General features: G+C 42.3%; 1 protein-coding gene across 4 annotated transcripts in view; it reads right to left on the reverse strand.

Annotated features, from left to right (window-relative positions):
- The window catches only part of CELF2 (CUGBP Elav-like family member 2), a 202,712-nt gene that overhangs the window by 85,779 nt on the left and 89,530 nt on the right, over positions 1-27,403 (reverse strand). For all 4 annotated transcript variants that reach the window (XM_082308655.1, XM_082308656.1, XM_082308657.1 and 1 more), the window contains exon 3: positions 13,770-13,852. In XM_082308655.1, coding sequence (XP_082164781.1) covers positions 13,770-13,852 — 83 coding nt within the window. The remainder of the gene's footprint in view (positions 1-13,769; positions 13,853-27,403) is intronic.

Genomic DNA, 27,403 nt, shown 5'->3' on the forward strand with positions numbered 1-27,403 from the left:
TCTAAAAGCACCACCCCTCTCCACCCCCCCATATTCATATTTGGAAAACAGAACCAGAGCAAAGCCAAAACACGCTACCTATTATCTCATCGTCTATGAAAAGTCTTCCCACCTCCCATGGGAATGAAACAGAGGTCCCTTAACCATCCCAGAAGGGGAAGGCAGCACAGCAGACACTTGTGCTTACTGAAGTGGTTTGCAGAGGCATATTTCACATTTTGTCTCCTAGCAAAAGTCAAATCCCCTGTTTAGGAAGCACTGTCTTCTGATGGCATGCTCAGGGATATTTGCCCTTCTCATTTATGACTTCAGGATCTTTGAAGACTCAAGACGATGTTCCTGCAGACTTTCAACTTTCTAAATTTCCATCTTAAAAAACCTCTCCTGCTGCCAAATTAAAGTTTTCAAGTAGTTCAGGCTGCAGGCACCATTTTAGGGTGCTAATGTTTGAGCCTGGTCCACATGAAACTCCTCCCTTTCCACGTAAATCTGTCTGATTCCACATGAACATCTAGGATGACTTTTAGAAATTTATCAAGAAAACAAAGCAATCCCCTACCCCCTTCTCCTCCTCCCCCAAAAACACAATCCCAAACAAAACCAAAATAAATTCTCTTTGAGGCTACCGATGACCGTGAAGAAATTCAGTTTAAAAGAAAGGTTTTTAAAAACATGCAATGGCTTTTGGAATGCAAAACAGAGACTCCGCTGTGACTGAGGGCACAGCTACCAGGATATTAAATGCTTGTTTTGCAGAAGTTTTATTTTAAGATTTACGCTGTTCTGTGCTTGCATGTACTGTCTCCTCTGTGAACTATGCTCTGGGAAAACGCCATGTGATTATGCTCAGCAATATCCTCTACCTTTGCCAAGCTGAAATTCAGGAAATAACCCTTTAAAGGGAACGACCAGCGACAGCAACATTTCAGAAAGGCAAGAGAGCATAGTCAGGGGCTCCTCTGTTTCTTTCATAACATTATCTCACGTACACTTATCTTCTCCATTTTTGGCTTTCATTCAATAAGAGAGAAACCAGCCTCAACCACTCCCTCATTTTCACATCACAGATTTTTCTGTTCATTTCCTAAGTGGATCTTCTGCCTGACTCTTTTGGCAGCATGGAAGGTCACCTTGATCCAACAACGCACTTGGTCTCCTCTTCTGACAGAAACTAGAGTCTATTATTCGGTACAAAACTCAAATTCTAGGCTATGGGATTTTAATTTTTTTAATGTAAAGCTTTTTTAGAGTTCTTGTTGGAAAGCTTTCATATTTGCATTACAATATACCAGCAAGAACATCTTATAGCTAAAAAGTGTGATGGAAGTAAGTCTAAAATAAGCCCAAAAAGCATCCAAATTATAAGTTCTATTGAAATTCTACCTTTTAAATTAGTGCAAAGGGTACAATTTATAGAAAGAGTTGGCACTGATGATGTGGGGCGGCTGCTGCTTTCACTTAACAAAGGTGCAGAGCAGTTCTTAGTCCAGAATGCAGGTCTTGATTCACAATTCCCACTTCTCCAGCAGGCAGGCAGGCAGGCAAATTCCTCCCTGTTACCAAACACAGACTAATCCAGATTCCTTCAAAGGTCAGATATGAGCCCCAAACTACTTGTCAACATGCATGCCTCTTTAAATATTGCAGGGAACAGCCAAAGCATTCAGGTAGAAAAGGGGTTTTGAATGAAGATGTCAAAAATCCTACTCTCCTGACTGAGATCAGCTGGGGTAAGTAGTACAGTTTTATTGTTTAACCAGCAGAGCCATAATATTTTACGCCAAATGAGGATATGGCTCATAAATTCTATTTAAGCTCTCCATGAGCTGAAGTTACAGGAATTTTCCACAACTATCCAGTATCAGCATCCAAATAAAATCTCCCAGTGTTATGCCAATACTCTGCAGTGGCGAAATAATCTGGCTGTGGAGGGAGAGTGAAAAAAGATAGCTCGATATTCGACCTGTCTATGAAAACAGAATGTTACTGCAGTCTCCAGCCACAAGTATACAAAAACATACACTGTCCACACAAAAATATGAATGTCTAGTTGTGTTTACATACAATTACAAACAGCAGTAAGAATCACATTAAGTAACCACATAATTTTTAACCACCCTTTGTATGAACTCATTCCCTTTAATTTTTTAGCATCTCTGTAGCTAATGTACTTTGTCAGTGCTTTCTTTGGGATAAGGAAAGTATTTTTTATTCATACTAAACATGCAGTATACATTTATAACGCTAATCTTAAGGAATTCTAATGTATTTAAATATTTCCCTCAGTAGGTGCTTGGGAAGTTAAACAAACAAAAAAATAAATGGGCAACAGCAGAAACATGTATTTTTGAAGAATGAGTCAGTTCCAGCTGGCTGTGGTATTTGGATTGAGCTGTGATTAAGCTTTCATTTGTAAAAGGGACAGTATCAGGAACAGTAAGGCCAAAATCAACCTGCCTCCACCCATTTGCAAAGCTCTCAACTAGCATCTGACCCCAAATGTGAAGCTTAATGCATTTTTCCAGGGACTGGGCCCCTTGATTCCCTTGAAAAAGGCACCAACATGCTTCATTTAGTGACTATAAATGCCAGCATGTGAAAAGCTGTCTTCTCTTACTTATTCTTTATATTGCTATTCTACTCAATTAGAAGTTTTCTCTGCGTTGTGCCCCATGAGTAACATCTTTATGTGCAACTTGCCTAAAGGTCAAAGAAGTCTCTTTGCAGAAATGGCTTCAGGTGGAACAGCTGGAGGCCACGGAGAGCTATCAGGAAGGTCCTCTGATAAAACCAACTGAGCTCAAAGCTCTTACATCATTCATCCTACCTACTCCAAAGGTAGCATTTGGAGCTACTGGGAAGTCTTCAACTCCCAGTTTCTTGGCATATGCTATTTTTTCTGAGTGGGGCTAATGCAGCCTGAGGGCTGTTGCAGCTTCGGTGAAGCTAGCGGAGGGCAATGAAAGCATGGGAGAAGACGGCATGGGTGCAGAATAGAAATTTTCACCGAGTCACACCCTCTATTTTTGGCTCTCATGTCAACAGGGAGGAAGACAAGTGCCAGACATGAGAGCTGTTAGCTACCGGGCTACTTTTAAACTGAGATAAATCCACATTATTCTTTGCAAAATGAATAGGGTCACAAGGGGCAAGGGACACGCCTGCCTGAGCAACCCTCAGAGCCCCCCAGACACAACCGTATAAGCACAGCATTTAAGCTGACTGTAGCTCTTACTTACCAACATCTTTCTTTTTGGTTAATCATATATTTTTGTACAAATAGGAGGATTCTATATTCACACAAGCATAGCAATTTCTTTCCCTTCTTAGCAACTGCAGAAATGAAAGATCCAGTCGCTCATCTCGAGTGACTTAATGCCAATACAGGATTACTGCCTATCATATATTTTCTAATTCTTTCCTACCCCAGATGTCCCTAAGGATTGGGATTTAACTTTGTTTCTTTTAGAAGCTTATTCTAATTGGACAAATACTGTTTTTTCCTGATACTTGATCTAAGTTTTATTTCACCTCTTATGACGGTAAATCCTCAGTTCTGTGTACAATCAAAAATAATTCCCATTTGTCACTGGCATTTGGGCAGTACTTGGCCCTGGAGGAAATAAATGCACCATCTCCATCCATGCTGCTGTGGATGCTTGGTGAGGTAGTCCCGCAACAGCATTTATCCTCTCTGTGTTCCTCACAATATTTGAAATGAACATACTGTATAATAATGCAGCACATTTTCCTCTAAGGTATTGTCATGAATTGGCCACAAAATAATATTAGTCGCTGTCTGGCGGATACTTGCGCAAGCGATGGTCTAGAACACAAACTCCCTTCAATCATTTGAGCCATTCACAGTTGAATGGAAATATAAAGGTATCATGTACCTCGCATCTCTGCATGAGGCTGTAATCCCATCGACAGATCCTGGCAGCGGTAAGGAACACCAGAGCGTTTTGTTTATTTTCACGGTGGAATTACAAGCTTCACTTATGGAGGTACCTGACTTCCAGTTCTTAGCTTAAAACTAATCTTATCCTCTGATTAGCGTCTTATTTTCCACAATCTTATTGTCTTCAACTCAGAATCCTGTGCTCTCTATCTTGAAATCAATGATAAGGCTCTATTCATACTTTCTTAAAGATCGTTATAGACATCCAATTATTCCTTTCAGACATGAACTTCTTTTTCTCTTTCTTTCTCTGTTTTTTTCCCTGTGTTTCTCCTTCACAAGAGAAAATTTCCACTCGCTGTAAATTGTAATGGTTGCAAGTGGGACTGGGTGAGCGTTCCTAGAATGAATGACAGAGGCAATGTATTCATGAGATTCCCCGATACGCTGCAAATTCCATTTGCAAAGAAGCAAAGTTGCTTATTCCAACCCCTGCTTGTGCAGCCCCCCCTCCTGCGACGGGAGATAGCCCATCTCTGAGTTACAATAGGGCTAGAGCTGGGATTGACTGCAGACTGCTTTAACGCCACTCTTAATGACAACTTGTGAAGATTAGGAAGTTGTCAGAATCAGATATCAGCAAAAGCTCCAGCTTGCTTTGTTAAGTCAGTCTGAATTAATTAATGGGTAGCTTTCCTTTGATATCGCTTTGATATTTGGTTGCAGCTGGATAAAAATCAACCACAAAGGAAGCTACATTTTGTTTACCACTGCTTAAGACTCTGCTTAGTTCAATGTTTTTTCTCCTTTTGCAGTTATTGCTTGTTTAACTTCCCTGGCACAAGGCAACAGAGATAGGCTTTTGCTAATAAATGGAGTTATGGTGGCATGTTTTTCGATGACTGCTTCTCTCCGCTCCTGGAGATACTCAGGCTACATTCTGGGAGCAAAGCCATTACTGATTTCAGCAAAGCTGCGAGTGAAAAGATGGACCATTCCAAACGTAAGGCAAACATTAGTCTTGCTCACTCTGGTACTGCTCTTCCCGTTAAAAGGTATTTAACACTTCAATGATATTTGCTCTCTGTTCTAGAGGGTGCTGATCACTTGCTCCATACCCTGACAGCCTGAAATAGAAGCTCTGCAACTAGGAGTCTTCCTTAGAAGAATTCACAGCCCGTTTTAGTGTCTCTAAAAGTTTTGGATGTCTACCATGACAATCAATGAACACAACTGTACCCCAAAGAGGTGCTTGCACCCAAATGAATCCCCAAGTATTTCTAGCAGCCCCAGTGACCCTGCTGGCAGAAGGAGAAAGGATTGCTCTGCACACCACAGGGGAAGAGCAGACAAAGAAGTAGCTCTTCCAACTAAGGTGATGAAGATGATAATTTCTTCCGGAGAACGAGCAAAAAATCAATTATCTCTCTGGGTCTGCAAAGAGTATTTTTAATTAGGCAGAATATAATTGCCCAAAGTGTGTTATTAGAGCGGGAGGCTCAATCAAGCCACCCAGTTTCACCTGTTTTTCCAGGACATATTATGGGGTTTCTAATGACCACAGAGAAGACCAAACATGTTTTCTCTCTCATCATGTATGTTGTCACATACAACGGCACGATGCATCTGAACTGCATGGTTCATTACCCAACTGAGATGGGAGAAAGCTAGCTAGGGATGCCTCAGCTTCCCGCACCACCGGGGGAGTACAAACACTAAATGAGAGAGCATTGCATCCCTTCGATAGCGAGGCACAGAGCCACAGACCACACAGCAGAGATCTCTGAAAGAAGCAGCACAGCTCCCAGGGTTGGACACAATGGCAGAACGATGCTGAACAAACAATCTCTCTGTTATAAACATGCCATGAAGCCCAGGCTCTTCAGTCATAACATAACTCAGATCCATGGGCGCCAAACATTGCTATGGAGGCAGGTAAATGGCATCCAAGGGCATCTCTAATGATGTTACTTCCTGATGCCTGCAACATTGTTTATGATTTGCCTTTCTAATTTCACCGTTGCAGGAGTAGTCAGACAGCTAGGAAGGCTCCCTGAACTAGTTTTTCATTATGAAGACAATTTTAATAGCTTGTCATGGTGCTAATGAGGCTGACTGAAGCACCTGTACTTTCTGTCCCGGATAACAGAAAACAGCTAACACCAGCAGGAGGATAAATAGCTGTTTAAGAGAGTGCATGGGCTATTATCCTTAGCTAAGCATCCCACCTAAATCTTGGTGAGCTTTGCAATACCCTAGAGTACTCCAGTGATGGCCTCTCGTTTTTGTTGAGAGTATTCCATTCTGAAGTGCACAGCAAAAAGTTCTCCAGTCAGTGATTTCTGGGTACCCAGCCTGAAAGTGATACCCTGTGAGCAGATCCTCCAGCCTCGCTGAATAAGATGTTCTAAGTTGGACATTAAATTCTGGAGGCATTTTGCAAAGTGATGACCTCAACTGTCCGGAGTTATGGAAATCAGAGGTAAAGCCCAGTGTCACATGCCAGAACAGTTTGGCCTTTTGGGGATGGACTTCATATTAGGGAATTTTTCTGAGGTTAAGCCAGTATTATGTGTTACTTAGTTTCCATCCCAATATTATTATACTGCAAAGCTGCGCAAAAAAATATCCTGAACTCCTCCAAAAGAGCTATCTAGAAAAGCTAGCGTGCATCTAACTGCATTTGCAGCTGGGCTAATGTGCTCTTGCTCCACAGCAGGTCTGCTACGCCAGGGAAAAGCAACAGTCTGATAGGAACCTCTAGGTTCTGAAACAGCTCACTGATGGCCATACGCTGGGCAGCTCTGCACCCTCCTGACACACCCCAGGGCTCAGGCTGGGGCATCGCCCCCCGAGTAAGGCAGATCAAGGTTTAGTCTCCTTCTCCCGGTGCTTCAGGTCAATGGATTTTCCTGCACTTCCCTGTTCTTGGAGAGTATCTTCCAAATGTTTGAAGCTTTTCCAAATAATAAAAATACTTATTAGAGCATGGACTCATATCCAGATATCACAATTCTTGAGTCACTGCCCTCGGTACTAGGCAACCAAGTGCTCTTACTTGCTTTCTCTCAACCCAACGAGAGCTTAATATTTTCACACGTAGTGGAACAGCTTCAAGAGGAGAAATGGTGACCTCCAATCTCAACTAAGTCCAGTGGTGAAGGCTCTGTTAGGTCAATTCAAGCTAAATCCTTACAACGAACAAGCCAGAGAGGATATGAACTGCATTCTCCTGCAGGCCAGAAAGCTATCCTAATGATCAGCCTGTTCAGGAAGGTGAACCTGCCCCCCATCCTTCATTGAGAAAAAGGGACAATATAATTACAAATTAAATGTTCTTCTTAATTTAGAGAAGTTATTTTCATTTAGTCAATATTCCCTTCTCCCTACGCCTGCACAACACCCATCATTCTGCCATTAAGCTGCAAGTTCAGCTACTTACAGGGATTTCATTGGGCTCCTAAGTCACTTTTTATCGTTTTATGAATTCGGGGCTGGTGATCCATTCTGTGTTTCAAAGTAATGGTAGATGCAAACCCAACCTTTCTACTAAGCTACCTGAATTTAGTGCATATATTGACTTTTCACTTAAGTGGCAAAGTCAGTGCAACTTTTTTTGAGGAGCAGAGGGGAAGTGGTGTATTTGCATAATAAAAAAACACTTCTTCTGAGCTGGACAAAAGGTACCATTACGTGGTTCCATTTGCACAGTATTTTAAAGGAAGAAATGGGCCAGATTCACTTTCTCAGCATCATTCAATGTCTCAGTTCCTAGGATCAGGCACTCCCTGGGAATTCTCCGCTTATCCCATCTGGTTATTTTTATCATTTAAACAGTCCTAGACTTTTCAGATCCTTCATTAAACAGCATTTGGCCATGCTATATGGGTACTGAATTAGTTTAATTTGTCATCATAAATCAATCACTTCAATCCCTTAACTAAGTTAATTGCTCTTTGAATTCCCTTTCTGTTTGTCAAAATCTCTCAAAGTCACTGGTATCTCATATTCAGGCTATTATTCAAGTCATACTGGATGATTACCTTTTTATTACAGGTAATTTTTACATAATGTTCACACGGTACTGACAACTCATAAGGCCTAAAGCAGAGAAGGCAACTGGATATTAAAACACTACTCCAGAAAGGAGTGTGCCAGGATATTAATTAGAAATGAGCAGAGCTCATGATGTAAAGTGAAAATCAGAAACGTATTTGGTTTTTTGCTTCTTGTTGGACAAACAGCATTTTATCGGAAAGTGAATGTGGATTCATAGTAAGTCGTCATGGATGCCTGCATCTTCAAACAGATTATTCTGAAGGTTAAATAACCTGCTAAACTGATTCAGCACCGTGCTGAGATCTCTCTCCCATGTTACAACCCCTTAAGTGCCATGCACCCGGCGGGGCCGTGGCCCTGCTTTGCCGATACATGCGATACCCACGCCGTGGCACGCAGCAAGACCCAATGTGTTTTACACTTCACGTGAAACCTGAGCTGGTCTGCGGGGGCGAGGGGAAACCCCAAAGCGGACTGGCATCCTGCCGCTGACTGTCAGTCTGGCGTAGGGCAGAAGGAACCCTACTGTGAACGGGCACCAAAAGAGAAGAATGATCTAAATTCCTCTTTAAAAATCAGTTTTTCATATTCTACACCCCTAAATGGACCCTGAGGTTTCCTTACGGCCAGCGCAGAATACTTAGGGAAAAGTTCGCTCTAAGGCATTCCTGTTTCCCTGTCGCATAAACGGCATTTAATAAAACCAGTAGTGATTCTTATAATTTAAAAAATTGAAAAATCTTTTAAAACTGAAAAATCTTTCTCTCGCCAACATCTGCCAAAAAAGGAAGCCATTAATATTTTACAAGACAGTTAGATCCTACAAACTCCACCTTGTTGTTAAAATTTTAAGAGCTTCCTCAAAAACTATTTCTCCACTGTTAAACCCTTAATTAAATTGATTCATACAGATAATGTCTTAATTTCATGCCAGAACTTCAGTACAAAGAGTTTGCTGCTACTTGGAATATGTATATCCCACTTGAAATAAGAACCACATAAACCATTAGTCTGTTAAAAGCATAGGAGGGCTGAGACCTAAATCAGTGCGGGCTGTTACAATTATTTCTGTGATAACCTTAGCTATGAGGATATATGCAAAAATATACATATAGGCAGCAAATAATCATTGCCGTGTCAGATGGACCTAACTTCAAATACATAACAAAAACTCCAAAGAGTTTTAGGTGTAGATTTTACAGATTCCCATGGATTCCTGACTACAAATAGCTTCTGCGTGAGATTAAAGGTGCATTTATTCAGCTATTGGGCTCCAAGAATTTGTCCAACATATAGTGCTCTTGCGTTACCTATCTGCACTTAGCTCTTGCCAGGAAAACCTACCCAATTCACGAGTTAGCAAAGCAGAGCACATTCTGCTTTTAAACTACTGCATGTTAAAACTAAAACAAACAAAAAATGTCAGTACCACAAAGGCAGCTAAAGTGGTCCCTGCATACAGCTCTTCGAGGTTTGCCCTCTATACAGACGCCAATTTTCACTAAGCAGCAAATTAAAGCACGGGGGGACTAAGATTATTACATCTAACTGAAGGTACAGAATAAATTTAGATGGGAGGAATTTATTGGATTATTTTGTTTAGGGAATAGAAGTTAAACACCTCTAACAAAGCCATGAGATTCTTAATGAAGATGAGACTAGTTAAGGCCTCAGTTCTACATCTCATCCCAAAGAAACACATTTCTAAGATCATTATTACATTCAAATTGAGGTTTTCTCTTTTCTCCCTTCTGCCTTTTGAAAGAAAATCCAAACCAACGTTCCAAGAAAACCTGACTGTAAGTTGAGTAATACGAACCACATCCCTATGAGCTAGGATATGAGCTATGCGCTTGCATGTTATATTTGAAAAGACACATCTGGAAATTCATGTTGTTCATTTACAAGAGATAAAAGCCACTTGTAATGCCAGCACCAAGTAAACAGAACTGTCCCTATTTCACTGATATGCACCGTATATATCAATATGCCGTATTTCCTAAGCACTGTATATCTTCTTTTCTGCCTAGTAGCAATCCTGCCATAACAAATGATACCTAAATACATTTTGGGGGAAAGATAAAAGCTCCATTATATGACAAGGAATATTATGGCTAACAGAGAGATTATACTAATCATGAGTAAAACGATGATGTTTGATCCTACTTATGCTGAAAGTTTTTAAAAATTTAAAAAAATCTTTTAAATGAATTTTATCCTCAGGAAAATGATTAAAACCAGAAAAGCCTTGAGATGTCAGCTGGTGACATGTTTTTCTCCTTTATCTTTCTTTTTTGTTGTTGTTGCTGTGAAAAAAAATCTGAGAGAATACAGCAAAGTGCATCATTAACTTCTTATTAATTTTATAATACAAAGGCAATTCAGTTAAAATAGTGGTGCTGCAACTTTAAATTACAGAACTAGCTTGGTATTTAATGAGAGATTTAGCACAGCGGGGTTTCTGTTAAATTAAGTTGTGCCTTCACATCACAGTGGGAAAACAGGTGTATATTGGTTTAGAATTATGGAAATGTTGACTAATTCCAAGGCTTGTAATCAAACAGCAAGGCACCCTGCAATATTTTCTTCCAAGATTCTGCATTAATCATTTATGTCTGGTCTTCTTTTCTTCATGTCCACTAAAAGGGTACAGCTCAAAGGAGCAGATAAAGTGCTCGTGGTTTCATGTCTCTGTTAAGGATGAGGTCCATGCAAAAAGTAGATATAGAAAGAGAGCAGTGCAGGCTTTGCTCAAATACCTACCTAAATTAAACTGAACGTGCAGTCTTGGAAGGGAGATAAATTTAACACTAAAATCTCACTTTTTTGGCTTCACCAGTGCTGATCCAAAACCTGCTTATCCAGCCACGTGGAGCGGGCCTGCATTTAAGAAATGAAGATACTAAGCCCAGAAATAATCTGGCCTCTATCATTTAATGAACATAGAGGCATTCCCCTCCATGCTTCTGCAGTAGTACGGGTTACACCTGTGTGCAGGTAAAATGTAGGCAAGTTCCAACCACCGCAGCATCCCTGCAGCCCCCTGCTCCTGCATCTGCCATCACCCTTACCTTACACTAATAAATCACCTGCCTTTGCCTCGGATTTTCTTCCTGGGCTATTTAAGGATGCCTCTTATCTGACACATGGTGGTATTACAGTAAAAGTGGAAGGCATGGATTCTTTTGTTTCCGGGAGACACCTTATTACTGAACCTCCTACATACCATATCTCGTTTACTGGAAGCAAGCTGACACTTGATGCTCAAATGAACCTGATCCAAATTCATCCCTTGTTGTAACTCTGCCAGAAGATTGCTTCCATTTGCTCTGAGACTGTTCGTACATGAACCTATCCGATACCAATTCCTGCTTGTTCAGTGGAAGCTGCTTAGTGGGCCAGAGCTAACAACATGAAAATTTCTAAAATTCATATAAGGAGAATCCTGTTAATGTGTTTTCAGCACGTGTGCCACAACTTTAAAGCTGTGTAAATTAAATTATTTTGGGAATACACAGATGCAGCATAACAGTATCACCATATATGCTGAATGTCAGCATACTGCACATGCAAAATATAGAATATTATATAATATATGCTGAATTATTCTCAAAGAGAAGGAACGAATCTGTATTTGAGTTGCTTCTCTTTATTAGAGGTGTCCCTTTAAGAAGTAGGTATAACAACTTATCTCAAAGTAAAATCTTGCCATCTCTGGCAGTAGCAGGAGTATTTTTAAAGCCCAAGCCCCAGAGTAATGGGAATGCAATTTTCATGTTTCCTTGAAAGAAAAGTTTGTAACCTCATAGTCAGGACAGGAAAACACAGCTTGAAAAGATAAGTGTTAAAAGAGCTAGAGGTAGCATTAGAAAAAAATATTATATTTTTGAGCTTTATTTAAAAAAAAAAAAATCAAAAGGTACAGTAGTCTCTTTAACTGCTGCATGCTTGTTAGCTGTACAAAAGCGGAGAAGAAATGATGCCCTGCTCAAGTAAGATGCGATGCAGAGCTGAGCCAACTTTGCCACCTGTACATGGGGAGGTCAGGGAAGGAGTCTGCGCCTGCGAGTCACCCGCTTGGATAACTCGGCTCTCTCAAAACACAGCAGCCAGCTCGTGGGGCTCAGGGAAGAACAGCGGAGCAAAGGAAAGGACTCACTCTGCTTCTGAGGGGAGGGATGCATAGATCTCATGGGAGAGCTTCACGGTAGGGTCCCACACCCTCCCTGGGCCCAGGGATGCTGGCTGGGCAGGGTGCTGCTCCAGCAGCTTGGGACCACCTTTGCTGGTGTGTTCATCCTACCCAGCCAGTCAGCGCAGCCGCTTGACTCAAAGCATGTTGGAGAGCAATTACAGAAGGAGTTGGGTTAAGTGCAACATTAGCTGAATTGGGTTAAAGAGCATTTGGCCAAGGGCTTGGCATCTTCTGCCAGTGGGGATGGGAACCAGCAACTGGGGTTGCAGAGCCACAGGATGCTGAGATTCAACCTGAGCTCTGAAGGGGTCTCAAAGGGAATTGTCCCTTTCTCTCATCCATCCCCTACATCCTCAAAAGCCGAGCCTGCCACTGGGAGGCTTGTAAGGTCTTGACATTGTCCCTTGCAAGGGCCAGTTGCTGGAAAACATCACTTGAATCTGAAGTGCCACAATTTTCTTTTATTTTCCTGTAGCTGGTCTACCTCTGCAGATTTCCTACCACCCCTTCCAGCGTTTTCACTTACAAATGACAGAGTACTCCCATTTTGCCTCGGTGAATTAGCAGGACTCACAGGTAACTATCTGACATACTTCTCTACATTGGTCATTTCCATGACAGATGAGGTGGCTTTCCTAACAGGAGTTGCATAAAGTGAGCTGGCTAGGGGTGAATTTTTCAAACATATAGTGTTCAATTCCACATACAGCACGTAGGAACTAAAGGAGATATTGGCCATATAACTGTCAGTCCAGTCAATGTTCTACTTATTTATACAGTGTTGTATATTTATTTATTTTTGTGTCTGTAACCATACACTCCAACCATATGCTTGAACACTTCCCCTACATCAAGAGGGAATATACCTCCATCCTTTACATTTTTCCTTTCCCATCCCCAAAGTATTTGGCTATGTTCAGCAGAAAAAAGGAAAGCATCAGAACAAGCAGATTTCAGAGTTAAGTCACGCAATTACCAGTGATATACTTCTCTCTAGCTGAACTACCGTAGGATAATGCAAGCTACAGCTTGTACGACACAATCACAACTGTTTGGATCACGGGTGTGATGTCTCAGTGAGAACAGGCTGTTAAGGAGAGGTGGTGGCAGGGAACAGGGTGACACTGTGCAAGCCGCTACGTGGTACCATGCTCTACGGTACCCTGATGTGCAGCCACCACACCGACGCAGTCAGGTTGTTTAGAAACCATGTGGATAAAGGCTGCATTTAACAAAGTTGGCTGTATTTTGTCTTTTCCTCTTCTCTCCGTTTTCAAACTAGAAGCCTCAGTGGTGCAGTGTTTTCCTGCCATATGTTTTTCCTCCTCCCCCTTAAATAAAAAAATAAAATTGAATCTACCTTGCACTTTAGTAACTGCCTCTAGTCAGCAGGAATCAGCAGTGTTTCCAGCCAAGGGACTTTGTACAGAAGAGCAACTGCCTTTTGAGATGATGCCATTGCTACAGGACTGGCACCGTTACAGGAGAGACCATCAGGTTAGCCACCCTCCCTTGAAGAGATCAAGGTCATTTGGGGCACCAAACAGCATCTCGAGCAAAAGGGCTATTTTTCTGGCAATAAAATAATTAGGATCAAAAAGTAAATGTACTCACCCCAGGTAAAGTTTTAATATTGTGCAGTGCATTCTGTGCCTCAAGAGCAGCTTTTCTTGTATAAAATGTTACGAAACAACAACCTATAGAGAGAAATGAAAAGCTTTCAGAAATTAGTGAGTATGATTTGTGAGAGTACAATAGGAGGGAGAAAAAACAGTGGTTGAACAACACATTATGAAAGCTGGAAATGTGAATTATCATGAGGCTGCCTGAATGACATGAATAAAAGGAAGCTTGTATGGTTTAAAATTAAAAGTCACCCCCTGTGCATTGCATCTATAGCACACCTACATTGTTAGTGAACTGTAATCACTTAGAAATTAAGTTAACCAAAATCCAATTGGCTTTGTACAGTGTAAATAAGGTTATATTTTCCTGAAGGCTCCCCTTTATACTTTGAATATAAGCAACATGGCAAGCTCAAGCAGCAGGAATTCATTGTTGCATCCCAGGCAGAAAATCAGGTTAAAGCAGGACCTTATTTAAAGGTCCTTAAATGTAAGAGGTAAGGTTTGCTCCCCACCATTTGAAGCCAGGTAGGACTGGAGGTAGGACACTCATCTCAGTTGCAGGAAGGAAGATGAGTTACAGGAGAATTCGCCACTGGTGGGATCGTGGAGGCTGCTGATGGCTGGCAGCACTAAGTGAGGCTGCATCCGCCTAACCTTCAGTAAAGCAGACAGTTCTAGTTGCCTTAATCCCTTGTTTATCCCTTTGGCAGCATGGTCCAACTAAGTGGTCTGTGGGACCAAACACAGGTTGTTGCCACTTTCTCCATTGCAAACATGGAAAGTAACCCTTCCCGCAGCACACGCAACCCAGGCAGCTCAACACCTGCCCCAGGGTGAGGTCAGGGCTCACAGGAAGATCCTCAGGGGGCAGCTATAACATGATAGGCATGGGACAAAGAAACAAGGACCACGATTTGACTTGCTGCAATCTGTAATGTCCCACAGCAATGAAGTCTGCCCCCAGGGATGCACGGGGCACATGCGGAGAGCTTACTGCAGGAGGACCTTGCATCCACGTTGGTATCTCATGGTATCTCAGCCTGTGACTTCAACTTTACTTCCAGTGGGAGGGAAACCACTTTGAGAGCATCACTTGTTCACTTATGCGCAAAACACAAGATTGCAGGTATAGACACAAGGAAAATTCACACCTAAATAGCTCTTACCTAGCACAGTAAATCAGTGATGTAGGCACATCTTTAGAGACTCATCTGTTGCGACTCTGTCCGTAGGGGAAACAGGGTGAGGCTGAATGCAGCCTTTCTCCTGTGGATGTGAGCAGCCCCTGCTTTGGAGCCATGTCACATTAAGAAGAGACCCCAAAACTCCTATAGAGCTCTGTGGCTGCAGACGGGGCACTCGGTGACCCAGCTGCTATGGGGAGAGGGAAGACACGCTGGGTAATGCTGGTTGGGAGGCAGAAGTGGCTACTGAAGCAAAAACCTACTTTGTATCAAACAACATGATGCAGATTGTACTGACGAATCAGAAAACAATCCCGTTCTCTTAATCACAGACAGAGATTTGTTGCAACTCCAGAGAAATGCCAAAACCAAACAGTAAATAGAAGAAACCCTGGCTCTCGAGCCTCGGTGTTCCCCTGGAGCATGACACAGATAGATAAAATAATCTGTCCTTCGGGCAGTGAAGCTGTTGTTTGCACCGGCTCCCTAATGTTGACCAAGGTGAAACATCACATCCCACCTGATATGCCCAGCTTTTGTTCAACCCCACAGCATCCCTGTAACAGCAAAGGAGACCTAGGAGAAAGCGTGCACAGGAGAACACGGCTAGGACATTTTAAGTAACCGCGTGGAGGTGGCCCATAGCACACCTTGGAAGGACGGGCTGAATCCAGAACTCCCCCTCCGCTGCCTCTTGCTTGGCTCAAGCTGTGCATTGCACTGTGAACGCTCCCTCCGGCTTTGCAGCCAGGGAAGCGATGACCATTACCTTTATAACAAGCAAAGGTAATCATGTATTCCCAGCTGGAATACAGCGAGTTTATCCCTAACGCAGAAAAGCACTTGCAGGCAGTACAATACACGGGCAGGCAGGTAATGCAGACTTAACACAGCTGGGAGAAACACTTTTCATACTGCCAACAGGTTCCTTAAAATTTCACAGTTTACGATAGAGACAGTTTAATAATTATTTCAGTGAGCCAAAGATTGTTCGGCAGGGATGATTATTACAGACAGCCACAGCCTGTTAAGGTTTCTGCTTCCTGTGAGTGTTTCTAAATCTTCTATTTCACTAGCAAATTCTGAATATGTAAATTATTTTACTCCAGAATTAAAATGGGAAACAAATCTGAGTTTGTGATATTTAGTAGTGTGACTTTGAGAAAGTACTGCAATGTTTTTCTATCCTGCCAGCCAGCTCCAAAGTCCATCTTCCACTATTGTCGCTCCATTTTGTTTATTAGCTTTTTAATAGAAAGCTTTTTAACCAGGAGAGAGGATTCAGAGGGGAAAATATCAAGCAGTAGTCATGACTTTGCAATTGCGATGTCCTTTACTGTGGGTCCAAAGAGTTTCATTTTAGATTTCAGCTCTGCGGGCTTATTCCGCTAAGAAGTTTGCAATCTAGTGGTTTATCAGTCTTGGCACTGCTTGAAAGAACTTCACTTGAAAGATGAATATGCTGTGAAACACCCCTTAACTAGTCATTCTTAGGAAGTAATAGTGCAGGAGAGAAAAATGTCTCTGTGAATGAGGACTGGGAGAAAACAGTAGCATAATGGGAAACGTGCAGGTGTTTCAGGCAGGTCATCGGGCCCTGACAGAAATGGAGCCTTCTAGGTTCCCAGATGGACACATCTGACAATGCACACGGATAAAATCTTTCTCTGGACTCATTTTGCTCATACCTCCTTTAAAAACCACAACAAAACCAAGGTTTTGCTGTGGTTTGAGGGGAGCATGGGCACCAGTTGTGGACACCTGATTCTGAAGCTGTCTGCTAAAGAGGTCAGGGCTGGACTAAAGAAGAGAGAAAATAAGAAAACGCAGAAGAACAGAAAAGGCAGAAGTGCACACGGTCCCGAAGGAAACGCTATAGCTCAGCCTATGGACTTTCCAGAGGTGCTCGCTGCCAAGCTACACAAACCGCCGCAGCTCCAACGCGCTGGCTTTGAAGATGCCTCCAGTGTAAAATCCCTTTGGCTCAGTACCACGTCCCGTAGGAGAAAGTACCAAATTCAGCCCCTTCTGCAGAAATTTTGGAAGGGAAGATACCTGTGTAAGAGGACAGGGCTAATCTGTGCTTTAGGACTGGTAGCTGGCCCCTGCTGAAAACGACTAGGAAATGACTTTTCTTCCTCCATTTTCCCTAAGAAAATGTAATACTGGCAAAGAAAAACCAGTGACACTGCTGGAAAAGAAAAAATACATTTCCTACTAAGAGAAAAGAAAAAAACCCAACCCTCCTCTCTCCAGCCCCCTGCACATATAATCTTGGCTTCATCACCAACAAACTTGACAGCAGCTTGAACCACAGCTAAACTTTTCTGACATCCAAATAACTCAAAGCCTGACAGTGATAACCTTCTCCTCTCCTAGTCAGGACAACTTAAAAGGTGAATTGGTTTGTGGACATGGTTCTGCTGATCCTCAGCAGCCTGAAATAGAGTCCAGTTTAACTCCATGTGGGCTAGTATCTTCTTGACCAAAGGAACAGGAGCTTCTGCTGCCAGTCAGTGTCTCCAAAGCAGCAAATCTCCTGTCTTTTGGTACGCTGGTTGTGCTCTACTTGGAATCGTATTTACTACGGCATGAGACATCTCTTCTTTGTACCTAAAAAAAATACTGAATGAATTATGCAGATCCCTACAGTCCCTTACGGACATCGGCAACAACTTCATGGCTATCCTGCCAGATGCTTGAACAGACTGAGTAAAACCTGCCACCCTGTGCTGCACAGCGCCTGATAGCAACAAACGGGGTGGTGCGAAACAAAGGCAGAAACCAGCCCTACTTCTCAAAGCATCTGATGAGAAAACGCTGCAGTGTGTATACAATGCTCAACTTCAACACCTCATTAAAAAAAAGGGAAAAGATCTCTTATTTCAGCTTGTTTTTTTTTCTCTCTCCTTTTTTTAAAGGATATTTAGTGCCAGAAAAAGACCTCAAGGTTCCAGCCATTGGGAGAGAGTTGACACATTCAATTCTCCATGACACATTCAATTCACAAGCCCCTGCTCAGGCTGCCAAAGGCACCAATTAGCACCAGTGGTGGAGATCTTATTTATTTAATTTCCACAGAAACTTGTTCAGCAAGATACCGACAGGGGCAAACAGCCTTGCATATGGCTAGAAACAGCTTTACTTGAGTCACTGTCAAAGATGGCAGCAACGGATTACATGGGGATCAGGCAGCCACGGCTTCACTAAAGCAACCATTTAGAAGTTAGGGATGGGCAAAACCAGAGCAAATGGTGAGGACTCTCACACCACTGTACCCATGAATTTCTGCTGACAGCGAACCTGGGTTTCTGAAGGACATTTGTGCGCGTTGTGGAATTACAACAAATTGCACTTTTCACCATGAAACTTCAAAAAATGCCATTGCTCCTATGAGCAAGAGGATTTTTTCAAAGAGCTCTTAGTGCCCTCTTGCAATGGGACTTCTCCTCCCATGCAACTTCTGCTCTACCACCCAAATTAGCCACCTGTGAAACCCTTGCCCCCATCCACTCAGCGGAGCGGACACGGCTTCGTTAGGCTGTAAGATACAGCCGTATGACATCGCTAGGAGCTCCATCCTGTCATTATTTTTATCACTTTCTCCCTATTCAAGTACAGACTAATTACTCCGTGAGAGCTGTTTACATTCCTAATTTTGAACACCTAACAAAAGTAAGGTCTCCTCCACTCGGATATGTGGCTTAAATGGTCCTTGCTGACATTTAACAACACTGGGATCTGTGTAAGAGGCTTAATCTCTCAGCCAGGATTCCATGCTTGAATGAATACGGCAACCTCCATCTTGCTTTGGGTGTGAGAACGTCTCTTACAGCTCCCTAAACTGAATATATGGTTCCTAGGTTAAAGTAACCAGGAACTACACGTGTGTATCAATATGAGAAAATAACACTTGGACGTGGACAGGAATTAAAACACGTTGCTCTACAAGACACTCCGAGGTTTTGATTTGCTTGAAGAAAAACGTGCTGCAATTTCCCAGGCCTGAAAATTTAACTTCTGGGGATTAAAAGAGAAAAGATACAGGAGAAAAAAACCCTCCCATTTGTTGGTCTGATTTATGAGTTTCTATAGTTTTCAACTGTCAAAATTTGTCAGTTTGGATCTCTCCTGCGTTGTGCATATTATCACCTGCTGCCAGTATCTGAACCCTAACCATAGGGTATAGAAATACAAGAGCTTATCAGTGCGCCTGCAAAGCCTGCAACAACTTAAAAGTATGAAATTTGCTTTACCTTCTAGACTAATAAAATAAACACTTCAAAACAGCTATAATGATTATCTGATGATTGAACTCTGTATTCTTTTAGCAAGTAATGGAATCCTGGCAGACAAATTCAATTCAAAATACATTCACATTCAGGACATCAACAAAGTCATCATGTTGTGAATTGAAAATTCCTTTAAAGGCTGCGTTTGAATTCTAAGGGGCTGACAGATCAAGGGACTGAGGGCCCTGGAAGGCTAAATGAGTGAAGTCCCACTATGTTTCTTTCTTTCTGTGAATGAAGCTCACTTTTGTGTGTGCATTTGCAAGCAGAACAGGTGCTGGCTTTGTACAAGCTTGGAATCTCAATGGGGACAGTAGCTTCTTGTCAATCCAGCACAGTTCAAGCTAGTTTAAGTAAGGACAATTTCTTTCTCTCTTTTTTTTTTTTTTCCCCTCCAAATGTTCCTCTGCTGATTTTAACATTCAGTCTTCCACTTCCCAAATTTAAACATTACACTGTGATTTAACAGGGCTGCTTTTTAAAAGGGTCTCTTGCATTCCAGCTGTGCACCCAAACGCTGAAATATGTGCTCCGTAAATCACAAACAGCTGCCCGAACAGTATGATTTGCAACCAAACCCACCATGACCTGCACTGTCATTTTCCAAAAGGCAATGAAGACATCAAAAATTCTCTTCTGCTAAAGCCACTGAAAAGACCTATTGCTACAGGAGTTCAGGTGCGTGGTTGGGCAATGAGCATTTTCACATTCATTAAATTTGGTGCAGTGAGCCTTGTCCAGCATTTCTTCTGTGTTACAGATCTAGCGCAATTAGCTAACCTGCGTGGAAGACACCTGTCTAGTATTAGAAGTGTTTCAAGCCTCAGAGACTTTGGTTGGGTGATTCCATACAAAACCAGAGAAAAACATGAACTGCCTGAATCGTAAATACAGACATTCCTGACAAAGGAAAACAAAAAACATTTCCAGAAATAAAAATCCAACTATTTCTGTAATTCTGCTGAACAGAAAAAGGTGGCTAAGGCAGGGATGCATTTTGATTCCTACCTGCACCATCCTCTTGCTCTATTGTACATGGAGTCACTCGACAGTACGATGGCAATGATTCACTCCCGAAGCGATCCCTGATAGAATTGCCATATACTGCAGAAATCAACCTTTAACAATACCGCCTCCCAATTAGCTCAGGTTTGCTAATAGTTTGATATAATTGGCACCCTGATGGAAACCGTATTACCAATCCTGTCACCAGCCAGGAAACCACATCGCCACTTTAATGACAGCACATATTATAGCGATGCCACTTCTAATATTAATACATTAGCTGAAGGTAGGCAGGGCTCATATGCGAGAAGGATTCACAACTGGGACGTGCCAAATTCCACCCTGTGCTCTATTTTTCCTCCTGGTTATAACATCCAGGGCAGCAATGCACCAGCCCCAGCATGCCCCGAACCACCCCTATCGCATTAAAGCACAAATGCTCCAGGCCGGTAACAGCCCTGTAAATGGCCAGTGAAAAATGATCCCACGGAGCTCAATTTTTTCTCTCCATGCCTTGCAAGTTATGACGGCCTTTCTGTTAATTGGCCACAAGTCCTAGTTTGCTGTCAGCCTTCAGCTGCACCGGGGAGCTCTTTTGGAGGAGTCGCACTCTGTCATTCCCGTACCCTTGTGAATACAAATGCTCTTTATAAATGTCCTCTGCCTACAAAATGGAAGGTTTTTTTTTTTCTTTTTTTTTTTTTTTCTTTTTTTGACCTAGATGAAATCTGCTGCATTTTCAAGCCTTTTGGGAAAGCAACTAAGAACTAATATGCACCGGTTCGTGTGCCACAACACTTCCCTACCCATTATTATGTAAATTTTGACTAAAGTGCGACACAGACAGAAAAGATATCAAGGGCAAAATTGCCAGAATCTGCTTTTCTTGCTCTCTGAAATAAGCCACTTATATTAAACAGTTTTAAATGGCTAATAGCTGTAAAGGTATCTGAAGAATTTCAATGGACATTTTTTCATATAGGACAATGACAGCTTTTGCAAATTCCTGAACTCTCCTCCTGACTGTTAATGACCGGGAAGCGAACGGCCAGCCTGCTGGTACTCTCTGGTTTTCTTTTGAAGAAAGGGGCCAACTTCCACATCTGCAGCTTGGTAATGCCCATTCGATATTTGCACTTGATGGTGATAAAGGAGGAATAAAAAGCAGATGCAGCATTAGATTATATATGCGGTGGCAGGGTAAATAAATACATACAAATCAGGTTTACAGCATCAAGGCAATTTCATGTCATTACTAACTAATCTGTCCCTAAAGAAACCACCACTGCATGCTGGGATGTAAGCTGAGCTGTAATGGTCTGGGCTGACTAGTGGGTGAGAGACGTCCAAATGCAAACTCAGAAAATGCTGTGAAGATATAGGTGAGCAGTCGGTGGCATTGGACTCGCACATCAGTACTGCATCAACACCTTGATCTGCAGATTGATGGAAACACTCGCCTGCAATGTTCCCCCTCTGCCAGCCCCTCCAAGCACCCATCCAGTGTAAATCCCTTGGGAGAGTCATTGCTTTTCCAGCCCTGGGAGATGGAAGGCTGTCAGTCAATGAACACCAGTGAGAAAATAAAAGCAACTGCTCAGCACCTCTTGTCGAGTTCATGCTTGGTCTGTTCACATTTCTAGATCGCAGGGGTAGAGAATAATTGGGATCTTATACATCAGTCCATACGGCTTAGAATAAAAACTGCCAGTCAGAGCTTTTGGAAAAAAAATCTCAAGTAAGTAGGGCAGCAGAGAGGGAGGGTGGGGAGACGGTATTCCTGTCTCTAGCTCTGTGAGGGGTGTCCCATGGGAAGTCCCTGCACTTCCCACCTGTAAAGTATAGAAAAGTTTATGAAAAAAATACAGGAGAAACAATATTTTTTTCAACTGGAAATCATTCTCAACAAGTCCTGTCATTATGTGCATACATCGTATCACAAAGAAATCTTGAATTGGGGGGGGGACATCTCAATGAAACTACAACACAAATAATCACTTATTTCTTATGCTGCCTTCTCCGCATTTCCCCTTTACATTTTCTTTTCTTTTTTTTCATAGAATCATAGAATCATCGAGATTGGAAAAGACCCTTAAGATCATCGAGTCCAACCGTCAACCTATCACTGCCAAGTCCATCTATACCATGTCTTCAAGCACCGTATCTATCCGTTCTTTAACTACCACCAGGGATGGAGACTCAACCACTTCCCTGGGCAGCCTGTTCCAATGCCTGACTACCCTTTCAGTAAAGAAGTTTTTCCTAATGTCTAACCTAAACTTCCCCTGGCGCAGCTTGAGGCCGTTTCCTCTCGTTCTATCACTCGTTACTAGGGAGAAGAGACCGACCCCCACCTCGCTACAGCCTCCTCTTTCAGGGAGTTGCAGAGAGCAATAAGGTCTCCCCTCAGCCTCCTCTTCTCCAGGCTAAACAACCCCAGTTCCCTCAGCCGCTCCTCATAAGACTTGTGCTCCAGACCCTTCACCAGCTTCGTTGCCCTCCTCTGGCCACGCGCCAGCACCTCGATGCCCTTCTTGTAGTGAGGGGCCCAACACTGAACACAGCACTCGAGGTGCGGCCTCACCAGTGCCGAGTACAGGGGCACTGTCACCTCCCTGGTCCTGCTGGCCACACCATTCCTGATACAAGCCAGGATGCCATTGGCCCTCTTGGCCACCTGGGCACACTGCTGGCTCATGTTCAGCCGGCTGTCGACCAACACCCCCAGGTCCTTTCCCACCGGGAAGCTCTCCAGCCACTCCTCCCCCAGCCTGTAGCGTTGCATGGGGTTGTTGTGACCCAACTGCAGGACCCAGCACTGAGCCTTGTTGAATCTCATACAGTTGGCCCCAGGCCAATGATCCAGCCTGGCCAGGTCCCTCTGTAGGGCCTTCCTGCCCTCCAGCAGATTGACACTTCCACCCAACTTGGTGTCATCTGCAAACTTACTGAGGGTGCACTCGATCCCCTCGTCCAGAACATCAATGAAGATATTGAACAGAACTGGCCCCAGTACTGAGCCCTGGGGAACACCACTCGTGACCGGCCGCCAACTGGATTTGACTCCAAACTGGATTTTCCTTCTTATTCTCACACTAATTCTCCTTAATCTTTAATTCACTTTGTCCTCCCCTCATACAAATCCTTACTCTTTTCTTCCTAGCAGCTGGTCATTGTTTCCTTTTTGCCTTGGCCAGGTAACGATTACTGATTGGAGTTTACTGAAATGAATTAACATGTCCCCTGTGGAAGTTAACTCCTAAGTTAACTCCTTAGTTAACTTAGGAAGTTAACTCCTAAGACATCTGCTAAATGCGTCTTTGGATTTAGTAGAAAAGAGGGTTCAGAGCACAGATGCTAAAAAAAATGGAAATGAAAAATTAAGATGTCATCCCTTATTAATCCATTCTTACAGCAGAAAACTGGTGTGAGACTGTATTTCAATTCAAAAAGACTCTATGAAGATCATGTTTACATAAATTAATGTAGGCAGGGACACATCTTTCCCTAATGACATTTCAAAAGCCCTACAGTCTCCAACCCCGATATTCACTAGTAGCAAATCAAACTTCCTAGCACACAAATCTTATAGTCCTGGATTTCCTTCTATTTTTTCTTTCACTTGAATGCTTGAGAAAGATCACTAAAGACTGGTTTTCTCTGATAAAACTTCCAGACCACTGCTATGATGAAACCTCTAATTGCACTGCGGCTCCTGAGAAGCCACTCAAGTCGTAGTTCAACTAGGAGGCAACTCTGTACTGAAAAATACTCAGAATAGCATAGCTTTACCATAAAATTATCCCTTTAAAATCTTCAAATCATTGACTTTGAGAGTTAATTGCAATTTATAAGCATACACTGTCACTATGAAAAATCTATGTTCTGTATTGGAAATTATTTTCACTAGTTAAATGCCAACAGCATCCTGGGCTGCATCAGGCAGAGCACTGCCAGCAGGTCAATGGAGGTCATCCTTGCCCTCTGCTCAGCCCTGCTGAGACATATCTGGGGTGCTGGGTCCTGTTCTGGGCTCCCGAGTACAAGAGAGACGTGGACATACTGGAGGGAGTCCAGTGAACGGCCATGAAGATGATGAAGGGACTGGAGCATCTCTCATATGAGGAGAGACTGACAGAGCTGGGATTGCTCAGCCTGGAGAAGAAAAGGCTCAGGGGGATCTTACCAATGTGTATGAATACCTGATAGGGAGGAAGTGAAGAAGATGGAGCCTTCTCAGTGGTGCCCGGTGTCAGGACAAGAGGCCATGGGAACAAATTAAAATCCAGAAAATTCCATTTAAACATAAGGAAAAGCATTTTTACTGTAAGGGTGAGCAAATGCTGGCACAGTTTGCCCAGAGATTTTGTGGACTCTCCATCCCCGGAGATAGTCAGATCCTGCCTGGACGCAGCCCTGAGCAACCTGCTGTAGGGGACCCTGCTTTGAGCAGGGGTTGGATGAGATGAACCCCAGAGGTCCCTTCCAACCTCAGCCAGCCTGTGATTCTGTGAAATGGCAATGAAGCAATTTAAGTGGTTTTTCCACAAAACCCCTACTAACACAGCTTAACTTCCTCAGAAATATATTGCAAGTTTATTTAACTTTAGCAGGCAACATCAGTTAAATCACTGTTTTATTGTTGTACTCATCAGTTGGGAACCAGCTCTCATTCACTAACAAATTTCACACACAAGATGAGTTTTTTCATAGCAAGAACACAGGAATTAATTTTTTTTTTTTTTTTTTTTTTTTAAGAAACAGAACCAGAGACATTAAAATCTCAGCGTGGCCCTTGTTGCCACAGTCATGCAAAACAAGAATGTCTCGTGTCACACTTTGTTTTCAGAAATATATCAAGAAATTTATGAATTCAAAAGCTGATATGACGATGCATTTTTTAAGTTCCAGTTTATCCAGTCCTGTTGTATCTGACATGATGAAGTTTTTTTTTAAATCCCACTCATTCCTTCAGTATTACAAGACCACCTATCCATCCACAGCCCTGCCAGCTCTAAAACTTTGAGCGTGTGTCTTCTAGAAACAGCATGGGAAAGGCCAGATCTAGCAGCGCAAAGAGACAAAAGAGGAAGAGGTCCAGGGAGAAGGAGTTATAAAAGAAGGCATAGGGTGGAAAGATTGCTATTGCTGACACTTAATGAAAACCCATAAAAAAAAGAACAACAAAAACCCAATCCTGTCCTTCACCCAGAAACTTGGTAAGAAGATGGTGTGTGGGTTGGTTTCAACACTTGTCTGGATCTGGAAGACTTGGATACCGTTTTTGCAAGAGAATCTAAATCTGACCTTGGATAATTCATTTCTAGGAATAGCGTGTTGAAGTTCTTCTCAAAATGATGTTCAATGCCCACCTGAATCTTTAGATGCCTAAATGCTTTTGAACAATCTGTCCTTTAATATCCCTGTGCCCCAGCTTCTCCTTGTAAAATGGAAAGAATAAAATGTTCTGAGCTCAAAGGAATATTGTGAAGAAACCATTTTTTTTTTTTTAAAAAAAGGGCGAGGTAAAAAGATATTGCAATAATAGCAACATGAGTAACAGCAGAGCAATACTTGCAAGTGCTGCTTCCATCTAACCAACTACAGTCTGGCATGCTTCCTCCAAAAGTTTGCTTATAGGAAACAGAAGAAATCAATACAAGACTTGAGCTGGCTTAAGGAGCACTTCAGGAGCATGGGAAGAAATTCTAGGTGAAATACTGTCTCAAAGTGCCCTGAGCTTCAGTCAACAAAGACCTGTTTTCCCCCAACACCACGCAACTCCTTATTTTACTGCTTTTGGCCAAGCCACCTAATAGGGGCTCCATTCTCTGCTGGCTGAAGAACTGACAAAGACTCCACTCTGAGTCATAATATGTTACAATAGACACACTGTTTTCAAGGAGCAAATTTTCATCTATTTGAAAACTTTTTTCTTAGAAATATGCTACTTTTCCGCATCTTTAAAACTTGGGTCTAAATCCATTTTCTGAATACGTCATACTCCCTGCTCTGTTTGCCCAAGGTGCAGTCAAACACTTTCAATTCTTTCTTGACTTCAACATTAGAAACCCTTACATATCTCATATTGATTTCTGGGCATTCACAGTTTCACTCTCACAGGGTCACAGCCCATGTCAAATCCTTCCTACGCTGTGTACACCTTCAAGCAATGTTTCACGTAAGGAGCTTCACTTTCCCTGAACTTGTTAGCAGTGACACATTTATTCCCCAATTAAGCTTTTTTTATAATAATAATAAAAAAGAAACAGAAAAAATTCCTGGCAACTCTTCTGTCTTTCTAGTTGGTTGAAACAATTTCATGCAGATGAAGATGCAACTCCACAGAGCCTTTGAACTTTAAGCATCATCTTTACTTGGCTTTGAACTCTCAACAGGGCCCATGATCTTTCAAAGCAATGTAGTCTGCCTGTGGAAGCTTCAAACAAGGGGGAAAAAGGCACGGTTAGAAAAAACCGCAAAAGATGTTTTTTTTTAAAATGCTTGATGCTCCTGGAAATAAAAAAAAACAACTGAGTGGTATCTGAAGAAGTGTATTCGGCACTCAAGTGTTTCCCTAATTAATTGTTTAGATGAGTGCTAAAATAAATGCAGCAGCAGCAAAGATAAACAAACCACTTTAGTAATAAAGCCATATATTTGTGCAGACACACAAAAATAAATGGCAGCGCTTAATGAGCCCAAGCAATGAGAACGAAGAACACACTTTGTGTGGGGGATCCATGCTCAGAAAGCTCAAGCTCAAAGACATTTGAGAGGAATCTCACAACAGCCTCCCAGCCTGACTCACGTTTGCCCCTTGTACAGCATCTTGTTTTGCACAGACTGACAGTGTAAAAATAAAAATTGGCCTGATGAAGAATTACAGCTCACGTTTCACCTTGCCTGGGCAGCCTCACAGGAGCAAAGAAAACACTTGTGGTAAGAGATTGTTACCCTAGCTTATTATTATTATTGTTTATTTTTGTCTGATGATTAACTAACATAAAATCAATGAAGGGAGATGCAGAATAGACATGTAACACATGTACTTCCAAAATGAGAGAGAAAGCTAAGATGATTCATACAGTCTTTTCCTTGTGACTGGAAAATGAGCTAATGAAGTATAAATACTGGGG

The sequence above is a fragment of the Platalea leucorodia genome, assembly GCF_965183815.1.
Source record: "Platalea leucorodia genome assembly, chromosome: 4".
Taxonomy (NCBI): domain Eukaryota; kingdom Metazoa; phylum Chordata; class Aves; order Pelecaniformes; family Threskiornithidae; genus Platalea; species Platalea leucorodia.